This window comes from Scatophagus argus, chromosome 19 (assembly GCF_020382885.2).
Source record: "Scatophagus argus isolate fScaArg1 chromosome 19, fScaArg1.pri, whole genome shotgun sequence".
Classification (NCBI taxonomy): Eukaryota; Metazoa; Chordata; class Actinopteri; family Scatophagidae; genus Scatophagus; species Scatophagus argus.
Window position 1 is genome coordinate 7,649,389 of NC_058511.1, and position 27,900 is coordinate 7,677,288.

The 27,900-nt window shown below is 40.1% G+C and overlaps 3 protein-coding genes across 9 annotated transcripts; all 3 read right to left on the bottom strand.

Moving 5' to 3' along the window:
- Positions 1–1,295: 1,295 nt before the first annotated feature.
- smek1 (SMEK homolog 1, suppressor of mek1 (Dictyostelium)) lies at positions 1,296–13,196 on the bottom strand. Of its 6 annotated transcripts, none has more exons than XM_046372425.1 (16): positions 13,051–13,196; positions 12,011–12,220; positions 11,755–11,810; positions 11,559–11,657; positions 10,805–11,422; positions 9,660–9,737; positions 9,457–9,573; positions 7,674–7,790; positions 7,462–7,593; positions 6,696–6,798; positions 6,398–6,556; positions 6,124–6,293; positions 4,781–4,923; positions 4,191–4,381; positions 3,217–3,428; positions 1,296–2,498 (listed from the first exon to the last, which is right to left on the bottom strand). In XM_046372425.1, the coding sequence occupies exons 2-16, from the start codon at positions 12,150–12,152 to the stop codon at positions 2,376–2,378; spliced, it is 2,460 nt and encodes an 819-aa protein (XP_046228381.1). In that variant the 5' UTR covers positions 12,153–12,220; positions 13,051–13,196; the 3' UTR covers positions 1,296–2,375. The 6 variants fall into 6 exon arrangements, with proteins under 6 accessions (XP_046228381.1, XP_046228382.1, XP_046228380.1 ...); XM_046372426.1 differs by having other exon boundaries at positions 13,027–13,173; XM_046372424.1 differs by having other exon boundaries at positions 12,867–13,171.
- Positions 13,197–13,501: 305 nt separating this feature from the next.
- erh (ERH mRNA splicing and mitosis factor) lies at positions 13,502–15,748 on the bottom strand. Its single transcript, XM_046372432.1, has 4 exons — positions 15,591–15,748; positions 15,057–15,144; positions 14,250–14,370; positions 13,502–14,171 (listed from the first exon to the last, which is right to left on the bottom strand). The coding sequence occupies exons 1-4, from the start codon at positions 15,591–15,593 to the stop codon at positions 14,069–14,071; spliced, it is 315 nt and encodes a 104-aa protein (XP_046228388.1). The 5' UTR covers positions 15,594–15,748; the 3' UTR covers positions 13,502–14,068.
- A 475-nt stretch (positions 15,749–16,223) lies between these two features.
- Positions 16,224–25,649, bottom strand: paplnb (papilin b, proteoglycan-like sulfated glycoprotein). 2 transcript variants are annotated; one of them, XM_046372430.1, is made up of 14 exons: positions 25,471–25,649; positions 21,164–22,924; positions 20,883–20,960; positions 20,414–20,523; positions 20,080–20,140; positions 19,866–19,968; positions 19,662–19,792; positions 19,088–19,405; positions 18,465–18,641; positions 18,232–18,382; positions 18,063–18,143; positions 17,452–17,608; positions 17,247–17,334; positions 16,224–16,894 (listed from the first exon to the last, which is right to left on the bottom strand). In XM_046372430.1, exons 3-14 carry the CDS (start codon positions 20,937–20,939, stop codon positions 16,598–16,600), a joined length of 1,731 nt encoding a protein of 576 aa, XP_046228386.1. In that variant the 5' UTR covers positions 20,940–20,960; positions 21,164–22,924; positions 25,471–25,649; the 3' UTR covers positions 16,224–16,597. The 2 variants fall into 2 exon arrangements, with proteins under 2 accessions (XP_046228386.1, XP_046228385.1); XM_046372429.1 differs by having other exon boundaries at positions 20,883–20,963.
- Positions 25,650–27,900: the final 2,251 nt, after the last annotated feature.

Sequence of the window (27,900 nt, forward strand, 5' to 3'; positions counted from 1 at the left end):
ATCACACACACATACACACTCTGCCACACTCCTGCTGAGGAGCAAACGGAGGCTGGCAGGGAGGACTGCTCCTGAAAAGCTGCCGTTGTCTGGTGATGGCTTTCATGTGAATAGGAACCTTAATAGGCGTTGTGTGACGGCTCTCGCTGCATGCTGAGCACTGAGTGATCCTCTTCTGTTGGGTTTTAATTAATAAGCAATGTCTGAAGGCTACAATGCACTTGGAGGGACAACACAGTGACTCCTTGGTGGCCTTGATGCTGTTTGTTTTTGAGTCTTACTCAAACTCCCACCGAGGTGACCGCATACGCTGGGAGGTGCTTACATTTTTCATAAACTATTTTCACTCATCATAACAAAATAAGAACACTTTTAGGTCTACCAGAGTGCTGTGGCTTTCAGATATGATACTCAAAGTATGGAACAGCAAAAGTTGGTTAACTCTCTACTTTTTCTGATAGTCTTTCACAGCCTCGTTTTTCCTCCAAGCTGTTATGTTAGTCAACTTGGAATATTGTTAAATTAATGATTAAACACTTGGTTGGATCATTTTTGAGTTTGTAGTTATGTTGTGCCTTTTTGTGGCCACTTTATCCACAAAAGTGACTAGCCAAGAGGATCAGCGTGCCCGCAGTGCAGAAAAAAGTGCTTTATAATACTAAGCAAAGCACCAAGTCAGTACTATGGGCAATAGATGCATCAAATGTCCACAAACTATTTTTACAGCGTTAACCTTTGTTTTGATGACACCATCTCAAACATATTTACTGTAATTTCAAACGACAGATGATATGAACCATGAGGATAAGCAAAGTGGGTCTTCTAACAGTTAAATTATGGTCCAAGGCTGCCACCTAGTGTTTTACAAAGACTTCAGCAACTGAGATCCACCCATAAAATGAAGCGCTGGTTTTCATAATATAAAGGCAATGCTTTGACTCCAGCAAGAAATCAAACAAAGGTGTGAAAGAGAGTCAAATTCAGTAAAGTAAAAAATTTGATCATACATTTTGTAGGTTACATGGTTTCACAAAATCAATTTGTTCTTAAGAATGACTGACATGTACCCCAAAACTCTATTTTTTACGTTCTCAAGAGTGGACTTGGAGGTCCGTTTTTAATCTGCGCAGTGTGGAAGTGAGTAGTTTGTGGAACCATGCCGAACCTAATGCTGTGTCTGTGCTACAAATATGGAAAAAAACGCTAGTGTGCACCAAGGAAACCCTGAATGATCAATAACATGATGCAGAAAGGAAACACTTCCAGTTATCAGGACAAAGGGTAGTAGGACATCATACAGCAAAGATCATTTTAATGGTCCCAAATATTCTCAACAACTAAGTGTACACTCATGTAAAAGGGAAAAAAAATGAGAAGATATGACAAAATTCATCACATCTAGAATTCCACTCAATCTTTAATCAAGACGGGATTACAAATTCTCCAAAAAATCTGCAGTTTCAAAGGGCAAAAAGGGTAAAACTAGCTCACCTACTGAGGTCTTTAAAAACCTGTTCAAGTGTGACTGAAAACGTCCTGAACATTTAAAGGCAGGTCTTTTTTGTCGTCATTTACAAAAAACAGGAGAAAGATTGAGAGACAAATAGACAACAAAAAGAAAATAATGACGAAACTGCTGGCTTTTTTTCTCTTCAGAGAAAGAACGTCCGCTGAGGAACGACGACACTGATGACATCATCAAACGACAACAAGGACAGCTCTTTGCCTCATGCTGCCTCCCATCTGGTCCTATATACTAACTTAAGAAAAAATAAAGACAAAAAAAGCAACAGACAAAGAGAGGAAGAAAGAGCAGAGGAGAAAAGAAGTAGAAAGAAACAAAGAGGAAGGTGAATTCTGAGGAAGGGAGACTGTGGGTGCAAGTGGTGGTTCTGGGTCTGAATTGGCCAACCCATTTGGGCCGCTATGATGTCCTTCCCTGAGTGGGGGTGGGGTGGGGGCAGTGGGTTATGGTCCGAGCTTGCAAGCTCTCTGGGATTTCACTCTGTGTGTACATGTGTTTTTGTATGTGGTCTTTTCCTCCAGTTGCTAATGACCAAACTCTAACCGGTCTCATGGAGTCCGAGTCTGCTGACGATCTGGTGAGTCATCATCTTTTCTCCCCCAACTTTCACACATCTGTTCCACTTTTCAGACGGTTTTTCACTCCTGCTTTCCTGATTGGCACTTGTATAAAGTGGGCTAGTCTGAGGAGGCTTTGTATCCGTTCGCAGTCCGCTCCTCTTTCGGCCACCCGCTGAAGGCGAGAGGTGGCTTTCATTCATTCAAATTGTTCACAAGTTTGATCGTTCCTGTGTAAAGTCTATGCGCTGAAACTGCCTGAGCGGAGCACAAGCTGAGACAGTGAAGCTTCTTTAGGAGCTCAGTTTGGATTTCTTCGAAGGTGGCAGAGGGTCCTCTTTACTCTCACCATCCTCCTCATCTTCTTCCTCCTCATCATCATCGTCAGGATAGTCCACCAGTCCCACTAAACCTCCCTAAGGAGGACAAGAAACACACATCCAATTAGTCACACTTAGTAGATTGGCGACTGTAAGCAGAATAGCAGCTCTGGTGGGTTTTAAATTTAAGTGTTAAATTGTTTCTCTTCACAACTTTACAATGCCCATTTCTGTACTGCAGAAAACATGCATGCATACATGCTGTGAAACACATATCCACATAAATGCAAGTTACAGAAGTTTGCCTGGTTGCATCTAGTTTCAAAAGTTCTGAGGTGCACAAGTGAGGGCTGAAACAACATGTGGGGCCTTCACGCGCGAGGCAAGAGACACCGTGACGTCATTTCTGGCATGTAGACCATCATGCCGAGGACACGGCATGAGCATAAACCAGGCATTACTCTCTCCCCCTACATTTTTCCTCATCTAAATAAAGCTATCAAGTACAAATTCTGTCCAGTGGCACTGTGGTGGTTTTGATGACCATTCTTTGTAATACACAACAAGGATTGTGGGAGTTGTGAGAAAATTAACAGTCCAAGTGTGAAGATTCATAGTTAAAGCTCAGTTGTCTCTCTGTTTCTTCCTTTCAGTTAAGTAGTGTTTGCTACAGAACTGTTATTGTGCAAAATAATTTTTGGCTTTGTCCTTAAAACACTGTCTCTCAACAACACTGAAGATGAGTGGACGTTTTTCACAGAGGATAACTGAAGCTTAGGAGCCACGCCTCTACCATTAACAAGGTTGCAGGTACCTTTGTGGTTACAGCTGTGGTGGGGGGTGAGCTCCGTGCCCCTGAGCCTGGAGAACCCGGTGATCCCGGAGAACCTGGGTTCAATGAGGCAGAAGAAGGAGGGCTGGATAGGCTGGTTTTAGTGGAGCCAGAGAAGGCGAGCTTGAAACTGGGGTTCTGCCTGCCTGATAAGCTCGATTTTCCCAGTACGTCTTTGTCCTCTGGGTCTTTCACTGAGTGAAGAGAAGAAGTGGTCAAGAAAAGGGTCATTCTCCTCATTTAAAAGTCCCCCCCCACTACAAACAAGAACCTGAACTTATGCATTTATGCATTGTACCTTCCTGGACCACAGTTGGTTTAATCTACAGGAAAATACTGGGACCATATGCCGTGGATACTTATCATTATTGTCCCCAAGCAGCACTAAAACAAAGTATCACAAAGTATCTGGCAAATAACATGTAAATGTTTCTGTGAAAATAACCTCTGCAAATTTCCACACAGTCTGTCAGCAATGCAGCACACTGACCCAATCTAAGCACAATGATGTTGTTTACAGATCTGCTCTTTTGCCTTTGAAATGCAGCAGAACTGATTTCATGTAAGATTTTGCTTTATGCACATCCTCATTAGTTTGTCTCTTTCATTTCCCATCACGCCAGGGAATGCCAATGCAAACACATACCAGCACAGATCACAAGTCTTTTCCTGACAGCATTCCCTTCACTGTCCTTCTCTAGAGGCTCGTATTTGTCACTGATATTTCTAACACTTGCTACAACCACAAAGGCGCAGCCTGATGTTTTGACATTTTAAAGTTGTATAACAATTCAGCAAATCAGGGTTGTTGTTGGATTACGATTGATTAACAAGCTAGGGGACAACAGAGACAACTTCACTCACGACTGCTTTTGATAAATCAATTCATTCATAGCACATGCAGTGCACCCTTAGTACTGACTAAGGGCGGAAAGCATCTGATGTGTTTTCCATACATTTCTTTCTCTCCATGAACTTGCTTATAGGTTCCATGAGGTCTTCCTCTGTCTTCATCTTGTCAGAAGGAGGAACCACTGCCTCACCATCCTCGAGGTCATCCTCATCTGTGTTGAACCACATCTCCTCTTCATCCTCCAGTGTCCGAGCATCACGACGGAAGCGGTGGTTCCTTAGGATGGAACGCATGCTGAAGAGGATAACGCACCGTCAAAAAACAAAATTACCATACATTTACAGATGACATACCAAAGACATCATTTCTTAAACTACCTTTTCCCATAGAGAACATTTCACAATAATAATAACAATAATTAACCACATTTATGTAGCAGTTTTCTAGACATGGCTACGAAGTACTTCACAGAAGATCAAAAGAGATAGATAAACAAGCAAAACACATCAGATAAAAACATAGGAGACAATCTGCAGATTAAAAAGATGCGATGAGATGAGATGAACTTTATTGATCCCGCAGTGGGGAAATTCACCTGTTGTGGCAGCTCAAGAACACAAGAAATGTCAGCATAACAGCAACAGTAATACGAGTGTAATAGTTGCAGTAGTCGTGCAGCCTTGGTTTTCTCACCTATCCAGTTTGGGGTTGTCTTGCCTCTCTCGCTGCTGTTCATACCGCAGCTTCAGGCCCTTGAATGTCTGCACATAGTCCACATCCTCCAGAGCTTTCCAGTAATTCTCTACTATATGAGCTGTGAGAGATTTCACATCCTCCTGGGAGCAATGGGAGCAGAGAGAAAGAGGGGTGTAGAGACCCAATAGAAGAGGAAATGGTATGGCGAGGTAAGACGAGCAGTTTAGAGTTTAGGCAGAGCAGAAGAGCAATGAAACATGAAGAGATGAGCAAGGAAGAGAAAGAGAGAGGGGAGATCACACCAGACAAGTTAAAATGAATCAATGAAACATTCATCACAAGTTTTCACTTTCGGAGATGCGGTTACACAACCTATGAATACTATTATTATGAATACTACTATTTTTACAGATCTCGTAGGATAATCTTATAAAAAAAATGTATGAAAAGTCATTTCAGAGCAAGTCACCTTTACAATCAAGGGAAATATGATCAAATGTTAAGTATGTAGTTACAGTAAAATGACAATCAATTTACCAAACCACTTGTCAAATGGAAAAAAAAAAACTATTTACAACTGAATGAGTCAACTGAGGTGAAAATGAGTAAATGAGTGTATGTGCTCAAGTGAGCAATACAAAATCCTTATGATACTGCAAGACAAGCATGGCTTTAAGATTTTCTGTTGGACAGGTTTGACAAGGTGCTCAGCTCCGAGGAAACAAAGACAGGAAAGAAAATCAAGGATCCGAAAAAATAAACAAAGAACAACGAAAAAATTATTTTTCCTAAACCAAAGCTAGAGGCAAGCACAGGCTTGAGCTATGGTGAACTACTAGTTCCTATGGTTCTGTGCCATAAATTCCTGTGTGTCATTTAGGTGTTAATAAACAATGCTCCCATCCTGCCAGACACCTTTATACGTGAAGTACTTTCCTTAATACTTCAAAATTTTGTGATCTATTAAAAGAACTAGAATTACTGCCTCATGGCTGTATGCATTCAAGCATCAGTCAAATTGCAGTTTACATCCATGTCTGTCCAGACTTGTATTTACATATGTAGTGACTGTAGCGGTTGGCTACAATGCTTCAAATATGGCTGTTAATGCAAAAGAGATACAAGTTCTAAAAATATGGATGCCTCACACACAAAAGATCAGCATCTGACCAAATGTGAAATATAGTCATAAAAACGTGGGCACAACACCTATCTTAAGTGTTACAAATTTGAGGGAAAAATGTTTTAGGATAAGAGAGAACTTGGTGTCACAGTCCAATGCAACACAATCAGAAGTGACATGAAAGTACACGTTCTATAGGAAAAAAAGCAATACTTACAACACGAACGTACTCAAACATCTCAATGATGGCTGAGTTCATGAGATTGTAGCGTGAGCCATTGTTGAGGAAGGCCTTAATGACAGGCTCAAAGAGAAAATTTCTCATGATGTAGCGATTGTAGAATTCATCCTTCAGACCAATGATCCTCCGCATGAATCGTAGGGCACCTGGGCAAAGGAGATAAAGAACAAACATTTGAGTTGAAAACATTAATTTATGGTGCACAATTTTGTCGAGGTTGGTAGGTACTCAGAATTCATGTGAGACTTACATAGTGCCAGGAAGGCATGCTGAGAGGCAGTAAGCACCAGTACCCTCCTGAGAATGTCCTTGTTGATAATGTAATTCTTGATGTGGTAAGTGTGGTGCTCAACGCAAAATGTCAGCAGCTCCAGAATCAAGGCCAGCAACTGGGATGTTTGAAAATCATCTAGGAGAGGAATGACGAATAGTATGAATAGTAAGCAACATACAGATTTGCGAATTCAGCTCAAGTGTTAAAATACCAACACATATGTAGACACACACACACGCGCGCACACACATCTCATCTCACAGGTATTCAGCACCTTTGCTAGGTTTTTCTTCTGTGGTGTTGGCCAGGAGTGGAGCTGAGAGGACGTGCATGCAGTGCTTGTAGAAGAAGCTCAGGAACTCTGTCTTTTCTGTTTTCTGGAAAGGAAAAAGGACATAGTGTTTTTTTTTTTTTTTTTTTTTTACAGAGAAAAATAACATAACTTTGAAATATTCACAGTGTCTTGTGTCTTTTAAACAACAGTAAAGATACAGAGGTCTGGCCTAACCTGTTACATTAGTGGCACTGTGTAATACTTCTCAAGAAAAACTTGACTGGCAGGAAACTCCAGCTTTACAGTTTGGAATCCCCCCCCTCTCGTTATGCATCTGTACTATGTTCTAACAGCCAACATCCACAAATGGAGAATAACGTTCTCTTTTGCATGTGTGTGAAGTAAATGTGGCACTTGTGTATTGAGTACACTACTTCACTTTGCTAATTATAAAGTCTCCTTCCAGTACTGCCTAACGTGAATGGTGAACCCACAGTTATCTTGCGAGGAAATCATCTTTTTTTTTTTTAATTTTATTATTATTTTTTTTAAACAAAGCTGAAGGAACATTAATGTGTTTTTTACTTCATCCAGTTCAACTGAACATAACTGAACAAGCCACACCTAAACTTTTCACACATACAAAAGAGGAACATATGTTCAAAGTACTTCCGGACAAGCTGTATGTAAGTACCAAGTGCTCAATTTTACATTTAAGCCACTGTCTGTAAAAAGTAGCGTGTTTAGCAGTAGTGCACAAACTCACATTTGCAGTAGCTAGCATGTTCTCAGGGTCCACCAGAGTCCGTAGCAGACCCATCAGCTGCACCGCTCCACCTAGCTCTGGGTCTGTATCACAGATCATGTGTTCAATGATCAGGTTGATGAGGAGGATGTCCTGGAAGGCCAATAAATAAGCATTAGTAACACAACACCTGTGTTTTATACATTTCTGGCTGATTTTGTTCATATACTCACGTCATCATTTTGCTGAGACTCTTGCATGACGAATTCTCGTACCATGGATGGGTTGTACTCCACCAGATAAGAGAAAATATCTGTGGCTGCCCCACGGACCTGAACATCATCCATTCCCTGTTTCATGAACATACATTATATTGGTCAGTTCATTGTGAAGTGTGGAATCAATAAAGTCTTAGCTTATCTCAAAAACTAAATCGAAACAAAGGTGGCAATAAAATAGGACCCAAGTGTACTTGATTTGTCAGACTTACCAATTTCTTTCTTTTTTTGTTTTTAAATCAGTTTAGGTGTGTCGAGAGGAAGGATATATGAAGTAAAGGTTTGGGCAAAGGTGTACTTGTATTACATGTATGAGTATGAATATGTGTTGGTGAACATTTTACCTGCTTAATGTATCTGTTCATACATTTCCCCCTGATTTGCAGGTGTTATGCATTCCATTTTCCCCCCACAAATTTCAATTAAACAAGACAGAAATTTGTACCATGGGGCACAAAAACAAAAATACAACCAACTGCATTTTCAGATGCTGGCTAGATAGATCATGATAGTTGCTATTCACTTTCAGTGCCTGAGTGTTTTAAGGAATTGTTTGTTCCTCGGAACCTCGGTTCTATAATTCAAAAATGAATTAGCTGTAAATCAAGTGAGCTTTCTTGTGCTCATCATGTTCACCGTTCTGTTAAACTGTGATAAGACCACTTTACTAATCAGCAAAATAAATTATCCCAGATTGAGAAGCAGTACAAGAGCATCCTCTCTTTCCAAGCTCTGACCTTCCCAACCTACCACTCACTCACTCTCGTATACAAACACTAGAGACACTGCAGTCTACTTATTATTCTTTTATTGCATCTGGAAAGGTGGGGAAGTTTGCAATATCAACATTCTGGTAGGATTTACATCCACACAGAAATGATCAGGAATGTGACATTACCACTTCTAAATGAAGCAATGTCTCAGTGTGACCAAAAGCCAGCCTAAAAGGGTACTCTCCCCACCTCCACGTAATACAACCAATTATTAGATGAACCAGTTTTTTAAAAAAAATTTTGACTGGACAAGGCAAGGGAAGAATTAATACAACCCAAAACAACCTTTCTACCCTCCTAACAAACAATACCATGACAACCTGCAGCACCCACTCGGATCCTAATGACTGTTTTTAATTTTTGTGTGTACTCAACTTTGTATGTTGACTACACACTGCGGCAAACCTTGAGGTTTAACAATACACAGACAAAAAACAATATCTGGTTTGTTTTCTTGCGGTGCCAGTTCAGTTGCTTGTTGAGGAAAAAAAAATGCTGTGTCATGGTCCTTATGAAAAGTTATGAAATACCCTTAAACTAGAGGATAAAACTTTTTATGACACTCTGTTTCACAAAAACAGATGAACCAGAAAGCTGCCTTCTCAGTAACAAAATGTAATTCAATACCACAGTGAAGGAAGACTCTGTTTCCTCAACATGGTGTTCAATCCATAGTCAGCAACTGTCATTGTAAGGAACTGGTGCACAATTGTATTAACATACTACAAACACGCCAATATAATTTTCACTGATAACACTAGCTTATTTCTACTTAGTCTTATTTTTCGTCTCAGAGTATGCCACTTAATGCAACTTTAAATTTAAGGTACATTCCATAATCCTAATGCAAAAAAGGACTGCATCATTACCGACACTATCAACACCAACAGCACATTTCTTAGCATGTCCGAGCAAAAGTGCCAAATAAACTCAACGCTGATTTATGTTAAAACCGCGGCACTCACCAGTATGACCTCTAGTGCAGGTAGAATGCCCATGTTTGACAATGTCTTGAAGAAGGCGTCTCTGTTTTGAGGTTGTAACGTTTGTGAGAATGCACAGAATTCCTTTAGGAAGTTCACCTATAAGAAAGAAATTAACTCTCTGAAACAAGAGACATTAAGAAAAATGTATTCAGTCAATAACCTTGAATGACAAGCTTGCATACCAGTTCGTGTCTTTTGTCGTCATCTGTAGCCTCATCTGTTAGCTGTGCAAAGAGGTCAGTCAGAAACTTCTCATCATCCTGACATTGAAAGGGAAGGGGAGATAGAGGAGTGAGTATCACATAGAGGGAACAAATCAGGATGTGGGAGAGGAAGGAAAAAAAATCATCCTATGGCTAACTGTACACTGCTAATTCTACTGAAACAAAGTTGCTGATCTACAACAATGTGACTCAGACTCAAATAACCAGGAAACAAAAATGACATCCACCTGATTTACCAACAACAGCACTGGAAGTTGTAGTGTGACATGAATATTCATTATATACATTATACATCTTTAGATTAAACTCACAACCTGAAATCACATGTATCATCAAATCAACATGTATTTTGTTCACTGTAACTAAGTACCATTACAGTCAATCTATTTTATATACAAAGCCAAAAAACTACTTTATGACATTTATGTGGTTTTTCCTGATGAGTTATGTACATAAGGTACTTAACACTGACAATTCAGATCCGATCAGTTATACTTGTGATTTACTATTTCCAGTGCTGGTATAAATTAATACAACAATTGGTCTTTTAATTCTGACTTGACAAGACTGCGTCATGGTAAGTGAGTGGAAAAAAAAAAAAGGTCCGTTTCAGTAGTGTTTAACTTCAGAATTTCACACAGCACAGCGTACCAGAGTCAACAGCGAGCCAGTTTCAGTTTTCCTCTAGCGCAGCATAACTGATTTACACAACACTTCTCCATCTCTATGGAGACAGCCATACATAAACACTGCTGAGTTGACACAGTACAAAAACAAAATGATCACATGACCAAAAAAAGACTAGCAGACAAACTCAGACTGGTAAAGCACAATCAGCCAAAAATAAAACCTCTGAACAGTCCTACAGTTACTTTAATTTCCAGCCTGCACTGCATAAGGACTAAAAATATGCTCTTATGTTTGCATTTTGATGTTAAATATCATGACAGCATTGCCTATTTGTCTTAAGGTCGTATAAATTCTGTATCCTTTGTTTTGGTTGAGTAAATTTTAAAGTGACAATGTGGAGCATACATATATCTTTTTTTAAAAATAAACACACTTCACCGGCAAACCTTGTAATACATGTCTGCCTAGCTCACCTGTAGCATGCCCACAATCTCCACCTTGTTGAAGAAGATGAAGGAGTGCAGGGTGGACAGCATGTTTTCCTCAAAAACAGAAGGCGTGGGCAGCACCATGTCCTGAATATACTGCACCCGGTAGGTCTGGTGTATTTTCTGACGCAGTTCTGGATCAGAGATGGGGATCACCTCCTTAAAGCGGGCTGTCTTAGTTAGAAACTCCCGATGCCGCCGTGGCTGCGGGAGGGCTGGGTCAAATTCCAGACAACCAATGACGTCCATGATGCATTCATCAGAGAACATAACCTCAAAGAGTGCAGTACGATTGAGCAGGAAGATGCCTTTAATGATTTCATACATGTGGTGCAGTCCCTCTCTGTTCTCCAAATCCTCACATACACGGAACAGCTCCAGGAGCTTGCGAATGTAGCCCTCATTCTCCACAGCCAGAGCCAGTTTCTCACGCCGCAGTGGTGACGGAAGCGAGGAGGCCACAAGCTCAGCCAGGTCCTCCAAGCGGTTCAGTTCACATGGTGGTAATTCCAGACCTGGTGACGACATGTCTTCAAAGCGCTCCTCCTCAGACTCATCCACTACATCCTGGGTGATGTCCACCGATGGGTCTTTTCCCTGCACCTTAACAATGAGAAACATAGAAGTGAAGAAGAAAAGTAAGCAAAACCATCACCAGGAACACCCAAACACCCTCGATTTCAAATGCATGTAAATAAAGCAGACAAACATACACTCACACAAAAAGAAGTACAGTTACCTGGCATATTTTCTCCCAGATTTCATCACAGCCAGCCTTCTCCTGGAAGCTGAGTGCCAGATCATAATTTTCAGCCTCCGACCACACTATCAGTGTATCCTTTCCAAAAGGAAAAATAAAGCCAGTTTACAATCAGTAAACAGAGAAGGAAAAGTCAAATTCTACATGAGCATGCTACATCATGTAATGTGCTTACCTGTTGTTTCTGGTAGGCTGTGTTTGGGTTGATTTTTGACTCCAGCAGTAAGGAACCTGTCAGGGTAAGAGTGGTGTCAAAATGACTTTCAGGAGGATAGTAATTTAGGGTATTTGCTATGTACAAGTGAGGGTTACATACATACATATATCAATTACTGAGAGACTACTGTGGTTTCCAATAGACCAGAGGTGATTTCAAAGTAGGCAATGCGAATTGCCAGTTCCCACGACATTAGCTCATTTGATAGCCTTACCATCACTCTCCGCTCGAACCAGAAGAGACGTGCCTTTCAAACGCTCTACATAGCCCGAGGAGACGTGTCCGGTCCCACGGTCATCCCACTGTCTGTCCTCATTGAGGGTGTAGACTTTGACTCGTCGACGAGTGTCTGTCATCCTGGCAGGTAGCTGAAACAGGTTTCCCCCTCCGAACCTTCTTGGCTTTTACAGGGTATCTGCTTCACCTAGTAACGCCACAACTTCAATTCACTTTATCGTTATACACCTGCTCACTTCAACAACGCAGTCCTAACTCGCGCCAGGGGTCATCCAGGATAACAGTTCTTTGAAGGAGCTTAAAAGTATAACACCTGGATGAATATCCGGGAAGATTCCCCGATCGACTATGCAGTCACAACCAAAATATGATTGTTTTAACGAGCTGCCTCAAAACTTATCTCGCCCTAATTATAGGCAACGCGCCACATAAAATCAGCTTACAGACCATTGTAGCTAATGGCTGTCTAATTTACAGTGCGGATTGTATTGGCGTTAGCTAACGTGTTAACGTTAACATACAAAACCAGAGCTGGCAGACACTGCAAAGTTCTAGCACATAGTTGAAAGGAGTATTCATACTAAACCCCACCGTTACGATCTCAGGCTCCCGAAACCCTCTGCCTGCGTAAAAGATTAGTACAGTGTGTACGCTGGCGGACAACGTTTGCCAGCTACGTTAGCTAGCGAACCTATCGAGTTAACTAGCTAGCTAGTACGCTAACTGCCTACACTGCACATATTCACCGTTAAACGACACGCCGAGGCAAAATGACAAGAGCTGTGGATTGATAACATTATTTCACACTTGCGGATCGCAGACAACGTGTTTACCTAATTGTGTCTGAATAATACGCCAGCTAGCTAGCGTTAGCTGCTATTTCTTCCCAAGTGTTCCGCCATGTTCTGGCTCGGGGCCGCGGAGAGACCAATCTCTCCTTACAGATATTCATGCATCGCAAAAATTATGCAAACCAACAAACTGCAGTCGTACAATTACTTCAAGATTTCGCTTTACATCATAGTGCTATTTGCCATTCATTCCCGACGTCTTGCTCAGATAACTGCTAACTGCCCCCCCGTGAGTATTCAGCCATCTTGGGTCCCTTCAGAGTCAGTACGGGGTTTCCAGCACGGCAACAACAGGGCAGCCCGCCACATTTAAAGACACAGTAACACAACAGGCCAGAAATTGTATCAAATCTAATACCGGTGAGCAGAATGAATCTCCGAGAGGCTGCAGCAACATCTAACATCAAACATCATTCTGCCCGTTAACTTCTATATAATTTACCAGCTAGTTACTCTGCATCCTGTTCAACAGGTAGTCCAACCATTTGACATGAACTTGGATCCAGAGAGATACAGACACTTGTCGCAATTTTTATACTTACTCTTTGAATTAACAGTTAAATGTAATCCTCATTGTACATTGTACAAATGTTATATATGTACACAAGAGACACTAGTCAGAAAAAAATACTTTATTTTACTTAAATCAAAGAAAACAGGATCAAGGATAGCTGAAATCAAATTCTACGCAAAACAAAATGTATACAAAAACAGCATTTTACATCACAACTATAGGAACAATAGCAGTAACAGATGAGATATGAAAAAAATCTTCTGTAATTAGTTAAATTGGTGGGTCAGTCAGTCTGCAGGCATTTATCTCAGTCATAAATAAACTGCCTACATTCAAAACAGCATGTTCAGTAAAAAGATCATATAACCTTTAAGAAAATTGAAATCACACTATTAAATGTTTGACAAATAAAAATTTGGTTTTATCCAGACTGGCAAGAATTTTTCCATGCAGGATCCCTCTCATCAATAAGTTAGTCCTTGCAGCCATTAGCCCCACTCTCATCAAAGTATAACAAATTAAATAACATATATATGCTGCCGAGTACGACTTCATCTCTATATAAAGCCGAAGACTTCTGACGTCAACCATTTTTCAAACCCCTCCTTTCCCCAATGTACAGTAAACCCTTTCAAAATGAGTGTAGCAGGACATCTCTTCACTGATGCCTTTACTTTGCTGCTTGCTGAGCTTGACGCCGCAACAGGACATAAATCTTCTCTTTGATCCAGTCTTTGTTGTATGGTTGGTACGTTTGAGTGTCAGCTCTGTACCTGTATAGAAATTTCAATTTCTTTTAACTTGAAGTAAAATTCAATGCAATGTTGTTGATTTATTCAAATCATACTTACACAAGACAGCTCAGATCTGCCAAGTCGTCAATAAAGTCAAACAACTGACTAATGTCATAAGTGATGGAGGGACTGTTTGGATTCATCCTCTTCAGATGCTCTTCATACATTTTGCAAACACCTAGAATAAGGGTACAAGATATGCTGAATAGAAGCAAAACCATTTATAAAAGTCTGCGTCTAAATAAAATAGCTCAGATGGTATATATAACAACAAACCTCATTTTGTGTATGAAGCTGTTTTCACAACAATGTGACAGGATTCATTAGACTTACAGTCAATATAACTACACTATTTCACTAGAAAGGGAGACAGGATAAGTAAGAAAAGAATGAATAAAAAGGGCACAGTTGTAAAACTGAATTAATACATTCTGACAACCAACAACTAATGTTTTAAGTCATTTTGGCATTTGAAAAAAAAGAAAAAGAAAATTTGCTAATGGCAACGCTCCAGTGGCTCTCTGTAGGTCAAGAGACTAGCTTGCAGTTGAAATACTACAGGTACAATTCCAGTTTATGTTATGAGTTTCAATATTTTGCTGTACAGTAAACTTACCATTCACTAGAACTTAACTACAAAAACATCTCTCCTTATTGTTTGTATGTACAAGTTAAGGAATTACTATGCTTACACCTAAATTATTTCAGTGACTTCATTTAGGAATATTGTTGAAATGAAAATGTGATGTTACAAATGGTGCGAAAAAGAGAAGGTGGTCTCAGATTATTTACAGACTTATTACACCCATAAAAACAAAAGTACACTTATTTGTGAAAACTAGTTTAAAATAGCTCAAGACTTACCTTCCATGCATTCATTCACCGATTCATAGTCAGCATATGTGCGGCCCTCGGGTCTCTTGGTTGGCTGGACTAGCAAAATTGTGTGCGACTGTAAAAATGATTAATATTATTTAATACACACACAGCAATGCCAGCTCTTTACAGAACACCACATTTAACCGAATTTCACACGCAGTTTTGTGATTTGATCTCATACACCAAGCATTAAGCGTAACCTTCACCCTAAGGGTTTCAAGTATTGACTATAAACGGTTTCCAGCAGAGGGTACTGTAACGATAGCGTAGTAGCTAGACGTTAACAATATGTGCCGAATATTTTATCTATATTTAAGCGAACAGGTGTGAGTTTATTGCACATTAACGTTAAAAATAGATGCTTTAAACAACAAATGAAACTGGACGAAATAGACACTTGACAAAGTAGCAAACGTTAGCCTCGTAGCCTGTTAGCTTAGCAATGACGGGGTTAACAGAAGCTGATATAGCAAATACTACGAGTTTTCCCTCTTAAAGCGTAAAATAAATCGCTCTTACCATGTTTGTACTGACACGGAGAGTGTCTATGTATTAGGGATGCAAAAAAACAAAAGCAGTCGTTGTTAATTGCTTCTTGACTCCCAGAGTAGTGTACCCGTTGGAAGCAAAATATTCACGGGAAATGAAATAGTCTTATTCCGGTTGTATGTGTAGTGCCTTCAAAATAAAGTTCTGGTTCCAAAATAAAAGCCTTGAAAATACAACAACAATCTTGTTTATCATTCATGTCTAATGTGTACAGAAAAGTAGAAATACTCTATCACAAGTCAAACTACATTAGAATCTAATCTTAAAAGGAAAAGAACTTCAAATGCACTGTAATTCCTTGTGTCAGTGTAATAAAGGAATTTCTTTGTTTTCCAAATCTTTAACAATGCCTGATATTTTAGAAACTGATCATATGTTTTGTGTGTAAAATCATAATCAACAAAGTTGTGAAATAAATGTATCGCCTCTTTAAATGTAATGGAATAGAAGGATAAAGTACAAGCATAAAATAGCATAAAATGAGAATCCTTAGTCTTTAACTTCATCAGCCTGCAAATTTTGTAAGTTGCATCACACCTCTGTGTTTTTTTAAAAAAATTGAAAGTAGATGGAGACACAAGATAAACCACAGCAGTTTTTTCTGTGGGTTACTGGATAAATGAAAATTTATTGATCAGCTTTATGATTTAACTCGGGTAATCACACTGACATCATTTGAGCCCTGATCTATAAGGCAAAACACATAAATGAATGACAACTAAGAATGACAAACAAAAAGCCAAAGATTAAAAGGTAATAAAATCAGAAACGTAAGCTTGAGCCGTATCACTATCATATTGTGAAGCTATCTGCTCATTTTGAATGTAAAGGCCAATGCTAAGATGAAAGGTAGGATGTGGTAATTTTTTTCAAAGCATTTTTGGGAGGAAATTATACATAATCAAATTTCACGTGATTGTCTGCAGAGAGAGAGCACTGACTATTCCATGATTTGGAACTATTACTGGTGAGCACGGTTATGCCCTTGCCCTTGCCCTTGCCCTCAGAGAACCTCTGCGTGACACTGTGCTTGGGGTCTGTCTGCGAGGTGCAGGTGGGGGCTCCCTCACAACACCCCCACACTGTCTCTTGCACTCTTCCAGGGATACAAAGTTATTGCCATTGCCCTGGCAGCTTCCATACCAGAACTCAGTGCATTTCCTAGTGCCTGAGTCATAGTAGAAGCGGACCTTCCAAGTGTCACAAGGGCCTTCATCGCGGGGCAGAGAGCACACATCACCAGTGGATGGAGAGCCAGGAGGTGGTGTTGTGTGCTGCTCAGGGAGAAAAACAGAAAGAGAAAGGCAGTAAAGCTTCCAGTATATCCAGTACATTTGGGAGATATAATTAAATTAAATTATGCCATTGTGATTCCTTGAAGTTTGGGGAGATTGAAACAATTGTGATTAAAACTTGTGCAGCAGAGGTTTACATATGCTCATTTTAACTCATTAATATGGGTCATCAAAACTTCTCCAGAGCCAAAGAAGAGATATTGCTGTTTTTACAGGCTGATTAGCACTTTCCATAAAGAATAAACTGGTTTTGACTCATGAAATCGGTTTCCCCTTTAATAAACCTCTAATGTGTTTGTTGAATGAGATGGCAAATGGATGCAACTCCTACCACAGTTGTTACAGTCGTCTGGTACTCAGGACATCCAGCTCTTCCAAATCCTTGAGCTGGAGTCACTCCATCCAAACAACAGCCGTACCTAAGGAAGAAAGACTCTTTTGAACACTGGAAGTAATCTACTCCGAGCTAATATGCAGTTCATCAGGTTAATTTATGTCATCTGTTGGTTAGAAGAATTGGATCTAGGAAGTGCAACCTGGTGCGAACACAGTCGTCCCGGGGGCAGCCCTCATTCCTGGGCCCCGTGGCAGATGTATGGCCATCAGGACAGCAGCCATAGAAGGACTGTGCACAGAGAGGACCAATCACAGCAGGGTAATGCTCATGTGCAATGTTAGTTTGTGGCCTGGAAGCTAAAACGCAAAAACAGACAAATATGTGGTCAAACAAGCATACTGCTATTGTACATATTATAGACACGTGCCAATGTGTCCTTTTACAAAGGTTTAAGACTAAATTTGGCAGTAGTTAAGTCTGGCTGGATATTTTTTTAGAATCAAAACTTGACTTTCAGAAGTATGGTATTAAAAGAAACACTATGACTTTGAGAAAAGCAACAAGAAAGCAGTGCAGTCGTGGTCTAGACAGTAGCAATTACAATATATAAGGGCACATAAGGACACATTTGGATGAATTCACTCAAAAATAATCTGAGTGATACCTTTCCATTCATATTTTAAATTCTTTGTGCACCTTCTTTATGACTTCTTTGGCGACACATAAACACATATAAAATAATTGCATGTTCAAGCACATAAAGAAAGAGAATATCATTTCAATAAAACATCTCCCACATGCTCTACATACCTGAAGAGTCACCTGGAACATGGGGCACGAATCCTCTTATGGTGGTCTCCTGTCCCCTTGGGTCCTGTACACTTGGAACCCCTAAGGAGAAAGTGCATTGGCCAAACACAAACAAGCATTAACAATCACACTAAAAAGAAAAAAAGATTGTGGAGTTGGTTCGACTCACTCTGTGCTCTGGGGCAAGGCTGTGAGTTGCATGTCTCCACAGAGATGGGTCTGCTAGCTACTCCACACCGGGCGTCTGGGTAGGGGTTCAAATCTGTATCAAAACAGCCAACCCGCCTCTCCCTCACTCCTCCACCGCAGCTTCTGGTGCACTGCAGCGACAAGACAGGAAAGATTAAATCGTGTGGGATGGAGGGGAGATTAAAGTTTTTGTAGTTGCTTCATTTCACCTACCAGTCCATAGTCAGTCACATGCCAGGTGACGTGTGTGTGACAGGCAGGTCTGCGGCAGGTCTGGACCGAAGGAGGTCTTGCCAGTCCACTACAGGCGTGGTCAGCCAGACGTTCACCTCCTGGTCCCACGCAGAGCACTTCCCTCGTCTGCTGGCCTTCCCCACAAGTGACCGAGCACTGACCATCATATGCAAGCAAAAAGATTAAATTATCTATATATCGTAACCAAAACAATTTTGATACCTGATCATTATGATCATTGATAAATGAGACCATGGACAAGACAGTTGGTGGCCTCTATGTCATAGCAGTGGTGGTTGTTAGAGCAACATTTTTAAAGGTTTTACAGCACTGACCATAAACTGTATATATGTTTCCCAGACATTGCATTGCAAGTATTTTCATCCCTCTTGGATACTACTAAGTGATATGACAATGACATTGATTGGTGCACTCATGACACATTTTGCACGGTGCAGGAAAATAGGCTTTTAGCATATTTATCCTTTGAGAAGTCTATTTTTGTAATACCTTTCTTTTATTTTCACAGTTTAATGTCAGAAACAATAGGCTAATATTTGTCTGTTGTGATCAGTTTAAGTTTTTTGCTGTGAGGTACAAACCACACTGAAGCTGGAGACACTGTACTCAGCAGAACACGGATGCATGTTGCAGGCCTGCTGGCTCTGTGGCCGCTGCAGACGCTGGGTAATGCAGTGAGACGCTTCCACCACACGGGGGTTTGCTGGATCCTGAACCCAACACTCCACGCTGCGATACTGCATGCCTCCATTGCAGGTGGCGGAGCACTCGCCATAGACACCAGTTTTGTAGATGTATGTGAGTGTCTCCCTTGGGTGAGGAGCAACAACAACAGGAGCTGCAGAGTGTACGGAATTAGTGTCGTCATCCAAGCCCATAAACTCTCCATGGATCAGTATCTGGACAGAGAGAAAAATAAATTAAAATTTCTACAGCAGTGTTGAATGAAGGAGAAGTGGGCTTTTGAGCAATAGAAAATCAACAAAAGGAAAATCTGAACTAAATTATGGGTTACCATTTGAGAAAAAAGAATCTGTGCTAAAAACCAGCATTCTGAGCCAATTTACTTCTCATGTAGGAAAACCTACCGATGAAGAGAAACAGACAACAATATTCTATAGATATACAGCACGATAAAGCTCTGAAAGTTCCCACCCTGCAGGTGCCATCCACACAGATATCAGTGCGGCCCACATAACACGGTGTCCCATCCACCACTGCAGGTCTGTGTCGATAAAAGAAGTTCTGTCCTCTCGGGACACAGTTCAACTCACATGGGTTGGATGCTGCAATACAGATACAGCCATTACAATTCTGTAGACTCTAACGTGGGTGTACGGTACATAATAGGTCTTATACCTCCATAATAAGGAACCCATGTGTGACGTTTTCCCTGAAAGTCCATCCTGTCAAACTGGGAGCACTGCTCCTCTCTGAAGTCCCTGGATCCGACTGGACATTCCTGCAGCGAGAGAAAATGTTGAATTATTAGCATATTTTTGGATACAGTTGTGCAGGTTTAGTGGGTGACTGTAATTTATAAAGAGGACAAAAATAGTGTAAGGATAATTACATGAGTATTACAGGTTCTGAAGGACTTAGAAGATCCTATGCAGTTATGTCCTCCATCTGTCCTGCAAGAGAGAGGAAACAATACTGTTTGCATGCAAGTTAAATTTCTCTCTTTCTTGTTAAATACATCTGACTCTATTGAACATGTCTAAAACATTTCAACATGCATAATTTGAATGATCATCTATAAACAATGAAGTCATAACTTTAAATAAAAGGGTTAATTTAAGAGAAAGGAGAGTAATAGATGGTTAAATCATAAAATGATGTTAAAACATAACAATGTGCTACTTCTATTCCAGATAATATGCAAGATATGTGTCGATGTGTCCTACCTTGAAGTGATACATTTCCTGGTTCTCACTGCCACTCCTGTGCCACAGGTGCGACTGCAGGGCCCATAAGCTCCAAACTCTCCCCAGTAGTCATGGACTGGCCGTGTTAGCTGGGAAAAAAAGAGTAAAACTCCTACTCACTCGGACACTGGAACACATACTGCTCTCACACACCATATCATGGCCCACCACGAACCACTGACACACACTAAGAGCAATCTAGAGTCACCAGAATAGAAACTATAACATTTAGCCACAAACCGCCTCTTAAACGTTGCGTAATGTGTGTATAAACCGTCTGCATCACTGCTGGCGAGTGTGTCTGAAAGTAAACATGTGTGCTTTTTCATGCTGAGATTTGGACATACAGTACCTATACAGTACGTCTAAAATCTGGTTATTTTATTTTTAATTTTCAATTCCATTCAAATAATACATTTTTATGAATATTAGTAAAAGTGAATCTCACAGTGAAAGCAGGTCCAGCCAGCAGATGAAGGAGACCCAGGACTTGCAGGATGTTCATGTTCACAAGCTAACCGAAGAACTGCTGAGGAGAACAGCAAATAAACAAGTAAACTTTCAATGCAAGTAAATCCATTCATCACATGCATCTGTGTCACGCAGACGCTGAATTACTTGATATCCTTGGTGATTTCTTTGATGATATTTAATACATGCATCCATTGTGCAAAGCTGGATAGATTAAACAGCTATCAATAACTGTCGGCAGATCTTATTTTGTCTTACCTCCTTGAAGTGAGCTCCCAGCTGGTCGTCCAGCAGACGGAGGGGTGTGCACCTCAGTAGTGAAGGTAGGCACTGACACTCAGCTTTTGTATCTCACCCTCTTTGCTCACCAACACCACAACCCATGAGGTGTCAGATTTCAACCACACAGAGAAACACTTTTTTTTTTTCCTCAAAAGACTTCCACTTTTGGATGTTGAATATAAGCTGTGATTTCTTCTATTTGGACCAGGGTGTTATCAGTTAAGACCCCTCAGGCTGCCACACTGCTTGTCTTGTAGTTTTACAACAAGTCTTTTCATTTGCATATGCATGTTTTAGTTCAAGAAATCATCAAAAAACGAAAATTTGCTTTTGGTCAAACAGGTGAGTAAAATCAAATACAGAAGACCAAGAGAATATTTTGATATTTAAACATAATTTAATGGTAGCTTAAATAAACTGCAAACAATAATATCAGTTAAGCTTTTACACAAGAACTAAAATGAGATTTAGGGTGAGAAAGATTGACTTTTTTCAGGTTGCTGACCACTGAATGTCCCTTTCACACATCCCTTAACCACTAAATACAGACCAATAATTCACAGAAGAGGAGCCAGTGGGAGGTAAAAATCACCCTAAGGCTCTATTTAGGTTTATTTCTGTGAGAAACCACAGTGAAGCGTGACCTGGATGGAAACAGAATATGGAGGATGTACCAACAGTGAAGTTAGACCAGTCATCTGGGCCACTGAGAGTAACATATATATTTAACTGTCAACAGAATACCTTAGTGATGGAAAATCATAGCTGTGTTGCCTGTGTTTGTTAGTGGGTGGGCAGGAAGAAAATGTGATGTGACAGAAGAAGTGAAGGTAAACCATTTGTTGACAGGCAGCTCAGGCTGGAACCTATGCTGGATCCAGTATGAAGGCAATGCAGCAAATTGTACCCTCGTTAGGCTCATAATATTCTTGTTTTATTTAAACTGTGATGTGGAGGTGTTGACAAAACTTTATGGTTAGTTTTGGGGCTATAACCTATCTTAATTGATTGTGTGATATTCACAGGACTAAGTGAAGAAATACAGAATCATGCATTTTACATATTGCTTTTCAGTAAAGGTGGTTGTCAGATAAAGACCTATAAAGAAAGCTGCACTGCAAAAAGTTTCTATAATGCCATGAATCTATTTAAAGCATTGTAAAGCAGCATTTAAAGCCATGAAAACCTCAGCGTTTCACACCACATCCACACCCAAATCAAATTTTGACTCACACATCCAAATCCAAAATCACACCCTCTGAAGTTTTTTTGCTTTCTCCTCAATGAAAAACAAAGTCCATCAGCTGCTTTCTGCCCCTCAGAGCTGCCGGTTCAGTTTCTGTGCTTGCTTCTCTTTGGCTTCAAAGGCACTCTTGGTGCTGAACAGGTCGTCCACTGTATCTATGATTTCCTGCATTTCTCTGGACAAATCCATGTAGCTCTCCTTCAGGTCTTCTTGCTGCTTCCTCAGTTCCACCGCCGCACGCATCAGCTCGGTAGCCTGGTGGCTGCAGTGGCCCCGCAGCTGCTCCACATCTGACAGCAGCACCTCCATGCTCTTCATCAGCTGCTCCAGCCTGTTAGCAGTTACTTCAAACCCGGATGTGTCCAGAGTTGCGACCTCGGAGTTGTCCGGAACCTGGGCCCCAGGCTCGGGGTCTGCCTTTGCCTCCATCCTTCTGATATTGCTGCTCTCAGGCACCTGATACTCAAGTCAGACCTCAGTGAATCAGATATCTGGAAGAAAAGGGAATCATTTAGCTGGTTGCCAATGACTGTTAAAGGTCAAAGGGTAGAAAGAAGTCAAATTTTGAGACAAAAGACTGAGAAATGTCAGAGCTGCTTCAATACCCTTTCTCTCACTCTCAGCTGGTAATTAGTTTAAGCTCCTAGCATGGGTGCAAAATTCACTTTGGACTAATCTCCTCCGCTTGTGCACCTGCGTATACAGTGTGTGTGTGTGTGTTCGGGTGCCCTTTCACTGACGTGTTGTCCTGTAATCCATTTAGAGCAGCTATCCTGAGCAACACCCTCCCCAGTCCAGACCAGTGGCTCGGGTGAGCGACAGGCGGGACATCAGATTACGCAATTCTTTCCCTCCTCCCAGCCTTGTCGCTGGCGTGGCTGTCTGAGCAGACAGATTAACTCCATCTTCATGAACTCGTGTGGGTGGCTTTGACTCACATGCATACACTGGTAGAGAGAATATAATCTTTTTTTTCTCTCCTCTCTGAGCCGTCTGTGCTTCAGCCTCCTTTTCCCTCGGGTGTTGATCTAATAATGCACCTCTCACTGTGTGTTAAACTCTTGTGAATTCGTGTAGTAACGCCAGTCAGATTTGAGGACACAGAGCTGATGCACAGCACAGCAGGTTAGCGCTTTATAATAAGGTCATTGTAACAAGCATTAGGTAATAGGTGATAAGGCTCTCCTAAGTCCTTCAAAGATGTTTATCAACGTGTGCTACTAAGATGGTATAACTGTAAATAATAGCATCATAAATACGTTTATTGTTAGATTATAAGAAACAGTTTATAGATTGCTTAAGAACATTAACAAAAAAATTATGGGTTAATGCTATCGACTATATATTTTGTGCATTTATTGAAAGTTAACTTTTTTTATACTTCAGTTTACTTTTTATTTGCAGCGATTAGATCTAAACATTTGTTCATTAAGGTCAATAAATCCTTCATCATGTTAAATAGATTTTATTTCTAATGCTATTATAAACAGTTATCAGAAACTCGAAAGGCTTTTATAAAGGTTCTTAAGTGTTAACAAGTACTTATAAATGTCTTATAACCTATAAAACACATATGACATTAAAAAGAACTCTGTAAGAAATTATAAGGGTCTATGACCTGTCAACTATTACTTATTAGTTGACAGGTAATCTAGTACCTATTATTAATTATAATATTAACAATTATTATTTATAACTTTTTAGGATCTTCATTTATTCACTCCGTCACAGATTTATCTGCCTATCTTTGTGTTAATAGCTTACATGTGTCAGTTAAGCAGTGCACTAAAACATGTAGTGCTGACATTACTCAGATGATCATTACAAATATTTATCCAGGATGTAGGATGAGTTTTACAAAAAGGATGTGAGATGTGAAATGACGACCCCTGATGGCTCGTTTGGTAAAGGAGTTAAAGACACAGCAGCATGTTAAGCCATATTTCAAGACAGAAACGTGTTTATCTGTGAAAGCAAAATATGAAAACTTGCATTTTATAGAAAATTGTGATTTGATAATAAAATGTTGATGCTTAAGTAGTTTGGAAAATGTCAATAAACATGTGTGAAATGCCGAATATGTTAATTTATAAAGATTTTAGATTCAACAACTTACAATAAAATTGAATATTTTTTAATCTATTGGAAATAATGCAGTTATTTATTTGTACTCTCATTTAATCTCTCATTTATATACAAGTTTATATACTAGTGACTTTGGGTGAGGTGACTGAAGCACGTGTTTAACAACATGTTAAAGAGCCAGAAGAGGAATCTGCCATTTAAATGGCTGTAAAGATAAGAAGCTGAAATGGTGACCTCACCACCAGTAATCTCTTATCAATACAAACCAACCCGTGCAGGGAGGCCAGCGTCAAGGGACGACTACGCTCTTTTAGTAACTTCAGTGTAAACATTAGTTGTATCAGAGGATCCTTAAGCAATTATTTGTTTTTGGAGTTTTGGATCATTAACCATAAAACCTCTCCCACCGAAAACAGATCAGTTAATTAGCTACAACAATAATATTATTGTAAAAAAAAAAAAAAAAAGGCCTACTTGTGCATACAGTAAAGCAAAGCGTTGAAAGACAATACAGAAACGAGAATATAGTTGCTTTGTTGTACATTAGATCAATGCAAAGACACCATGGAAAGAACAGAACTTTATTTGTTCTACAGGTGCAACTGGGAAAAACTATAGCCAATAGTCATTACCAAAACATAAGGCAATTATACTGTACATAAGGTAATTATATGTGCATATTATCCACATTAAAGCTTTATAGCTCTGCAAAACTGATAGAAACAACAATAAACAAGAAAGGTAGAAGGAACAAGAAGCATAAGGATACTTCTTCATCAAAGCATAACAAGGCTTCAGATATTAGTAGCAAAAATCCCAATCACCACAATGGAGCGAAGGAAGAAAATACAGTTATTTGTAACATTGTAGTAGAACTACTTTTAAACTAAAACGCATATTTTAGCGGACAGAATTACACATATGAGCATGAAAAGAGACCATTAACTCTTACTTGTTTCTGTGGTTAGGATGTTTCAACATGTGAGCTGAAGATTAGGTAGATATTGTTTGAAGCGTGGATCCCGTCCAGAACAAAGCAGCTCTGCCCACCTCAGGGCAACTAAACTCGCTCGCTGTGACGACGGTTGTGGTGTTGCTGTTCGTAACGAAGACTTAATGCTCGACTGTTAATCAGCAATTCACACAGAAACTTGTGTGAGTAGTGCAACAGATGTCATCCGTCTAGCCTGCAGCCCAAAGGCATCTTTAAAATTTCTGATTAACTTAATCCAATGAATAATTCTAATATTATTTTATCATTATTAAATGTTTTAAAAAACATGTGTTTCAGACTTTCCATCTCCTTTATTTTGTTTATTTGAATGGCTTTTCTTTCTCTTCTTTTTTGTTTTTTGGCTGTGCTTTCTTAGACTGCTCATACTATTATACTGCGTATACTGTGTCGGGTCTACTGAGGCAAAACTGACTTTATTTAATGGTTTATACAAAATAAACATGTGGATTCAGTTAGAATTAAAAAACAATATTAAGTGGACTGCTATACATAATTCTTCCCAGCAACATTTAATAGCACATGAAGTGTCTGTTTACAGTTTAATACAAGGTGCTTTTTATGCTGCTTTTGATTTCTATACTCAAGTATATAACTGATAGATTAATAGGTCTATTGTCATGTAAAAGCCACATTACAGAAAGTTAGATTATTGTTCTAACTTCAGTTTGACAAGCGGATCAAGAGACACCGACACAGTGCCGAAACATTTTTACAACACTGTTTTGATACTAATTTTATCTAAATGAAAAGCAGAAACTACATGAAACATTTTTTCATGTAGTTTTGTTGTTTTCATGAAAGTTTTTGTTTTTCTTCAAAGTCTCCACGTGAGGGCAGTGTTGTCATTCATCGTGATTTTTCTGACTCGTCCTCTCAGGAAAGACGCTTGGGCAACTGTGGTCCTGTATGTACCATGTGTACAGTCTGCCTCCACTCTTGCATGTATGTGTTTTACCTGCTCTTCCATATGAACGTGAGTACATCATCGGTGGGTTTGAGTTACAGATACGTGCTTGTAAATTCTACAGGATGTGAGATTTGCTGCACATGCGACCATTTAAGTGTCAACATGTATATTCATGTGTGTTTCTCTGTCTGTGAGTGCTGTGGGGGGGGGGGGGGGGTTCAGTGGTATGGATTATTTCACCCTGGGTCGTATTCAGAGAAGCCAGCCAAGCGTGAGGCGGAGAAGAGAAAGGGGGCATTGTTGTGGTCCAGATGAGTGTCATAGGTGCCTCAGAAAATAGATTCACTCCTGGGGGGTTTAAAAGAAAACACACTTGCCACAACCGCACGACATCCCAGACTATGACCATGCTTGAACCCCTTTGACAATAATGAAGGGATTTATGTTTCAATCTGTATGTGTCTTTCGTTTGCTGTAACTGAGTGTTGTTACAGTACAGATTACCAAGGAGTAGTTGACAGAGAAACGAGAAAAAAATAAATGAAAAGTGTAAGTATTTTGTCTGGTCTGAATTAAAATTATTTGACTACTGGGGAAATTCCTGGAGGTAATTCTTGTTTACTTGAAGAAGCATGTGGTGGGGGTTGTCAGATCAAAGTACCACAGATAACACTGTCTAAATCTTAACACTTTCTGGCACATATTCCATCCTAGTGTGTGGAAAAACTTGGAAATAACTTTTGATTCAACCACCTTGCCCTTGTCTACCTTGCTACCTTTTTCTTTTCCTTTTCTTTGTCTTACACACACGCAGTCTCCAGCCAAACACTCCCTGTCACTGAAAGAATGGGAGAGTTATGGGCCAGCGGCTCACCTTGGCTACCTCACTCTTCAGGGTTCCTTGAGAGACCAGGGGTTTGCCACGATGTTCTTACCCTCAAGAAACGTTACACTATTTATGGACTCTGCTGGGTGGGCATGGGCCTGTGATTTATGGCTCTCCATCTGGTTCTGTGGGGTCATTGTTGTTCATGAGATGGACGGTCATGGGTGGAATCATGGGGATTGGCTTGTGGTTAAAGGGGGTAAGTCATACGTGGGGAGTTTGACTGAGCATTGGGGGTTGGGCATTTATGAATGAGTGGATGTGGTTGAAGCAGTTAAAAGTAAAGGATGAAGAAAAGCCTGGAAAGATTTGACTGGATTTGACTGATTGTATGGTATGTGGTGTTTAGAAGCATGAGAACTGCAGTACAGTGTGCAGAAATAAATGCAATAAAAAAGATCAACAGACACATTACACAGAGGCAGTTAGTTAGTTACAGTTACAGAAAGACCAACTGCATGTCTGGTTAGCAAGTCCAGTAAGGCCTCTGCTTCCTCCCAGTCCACTAGTGTATAAGGACTGCATATAGTAAAACTGTCATGGTTAGACCTCGAAGAACAGACAGACAGAACAG

Coding starts and splice junctions, on each gene's coding strand:
- smek1 (XM_046372425.1), bottom strand. CDS start 12,152: ATGACAGACACTCGTCGACGAGTCAAAGTCTACACCCTCAATGAGGAC. Junction 9,738..10,804: donor AGATTGTGGGCATGCTACAG/GTGAGCTAGGCA, acceptor TTTCAATGTCAG/GATGATGAGAAGTTTCTGAC. Junction 2,499..3,216: donor CCACAGCTGTAACCACAAAG/GTACCTGCAACC, acceptor TGTCCTCCTTAG/GGAGGTTTAGTGGGACTGGT.
- erh (XM_046372432.1), bottom strand. Junction 14,371..15,056: donor GGTGAATGAATGCATGGAAG/GTAAGTCTTGAG, acceptor CCCTTATTCTAG/GTGTTTGCAAAATGTATGAA. Junction 14,172..14,249: donor GCAGATCTGAGCTGTCTTGT/GTAAGTATGATT, acceptor ATTTCTATACAG/GTACAGAGCTGACACTCAAA.
- paplnb (XM_046372430.1), bottom strand. CDS start 20,939: ATGAACATCCTGCAAGTCCTGGGTCTCCTTCATCTGCTGGCTGGACCT. Junction 20,524..20,882: donor TGGCTGGACCTGCTTTCACT/GTGAGATTCACT, acceptor TTTTTTTCCCAG/CTAACACGGCCAGTCCATGA. Junction 18,642..19,087: donor GTGTCTCCAGCTTCAGTGTG/GTTTGTACCTCA, acceptor TATGATGGTCAG/TGCTCGGTCACTTGTGGGGA.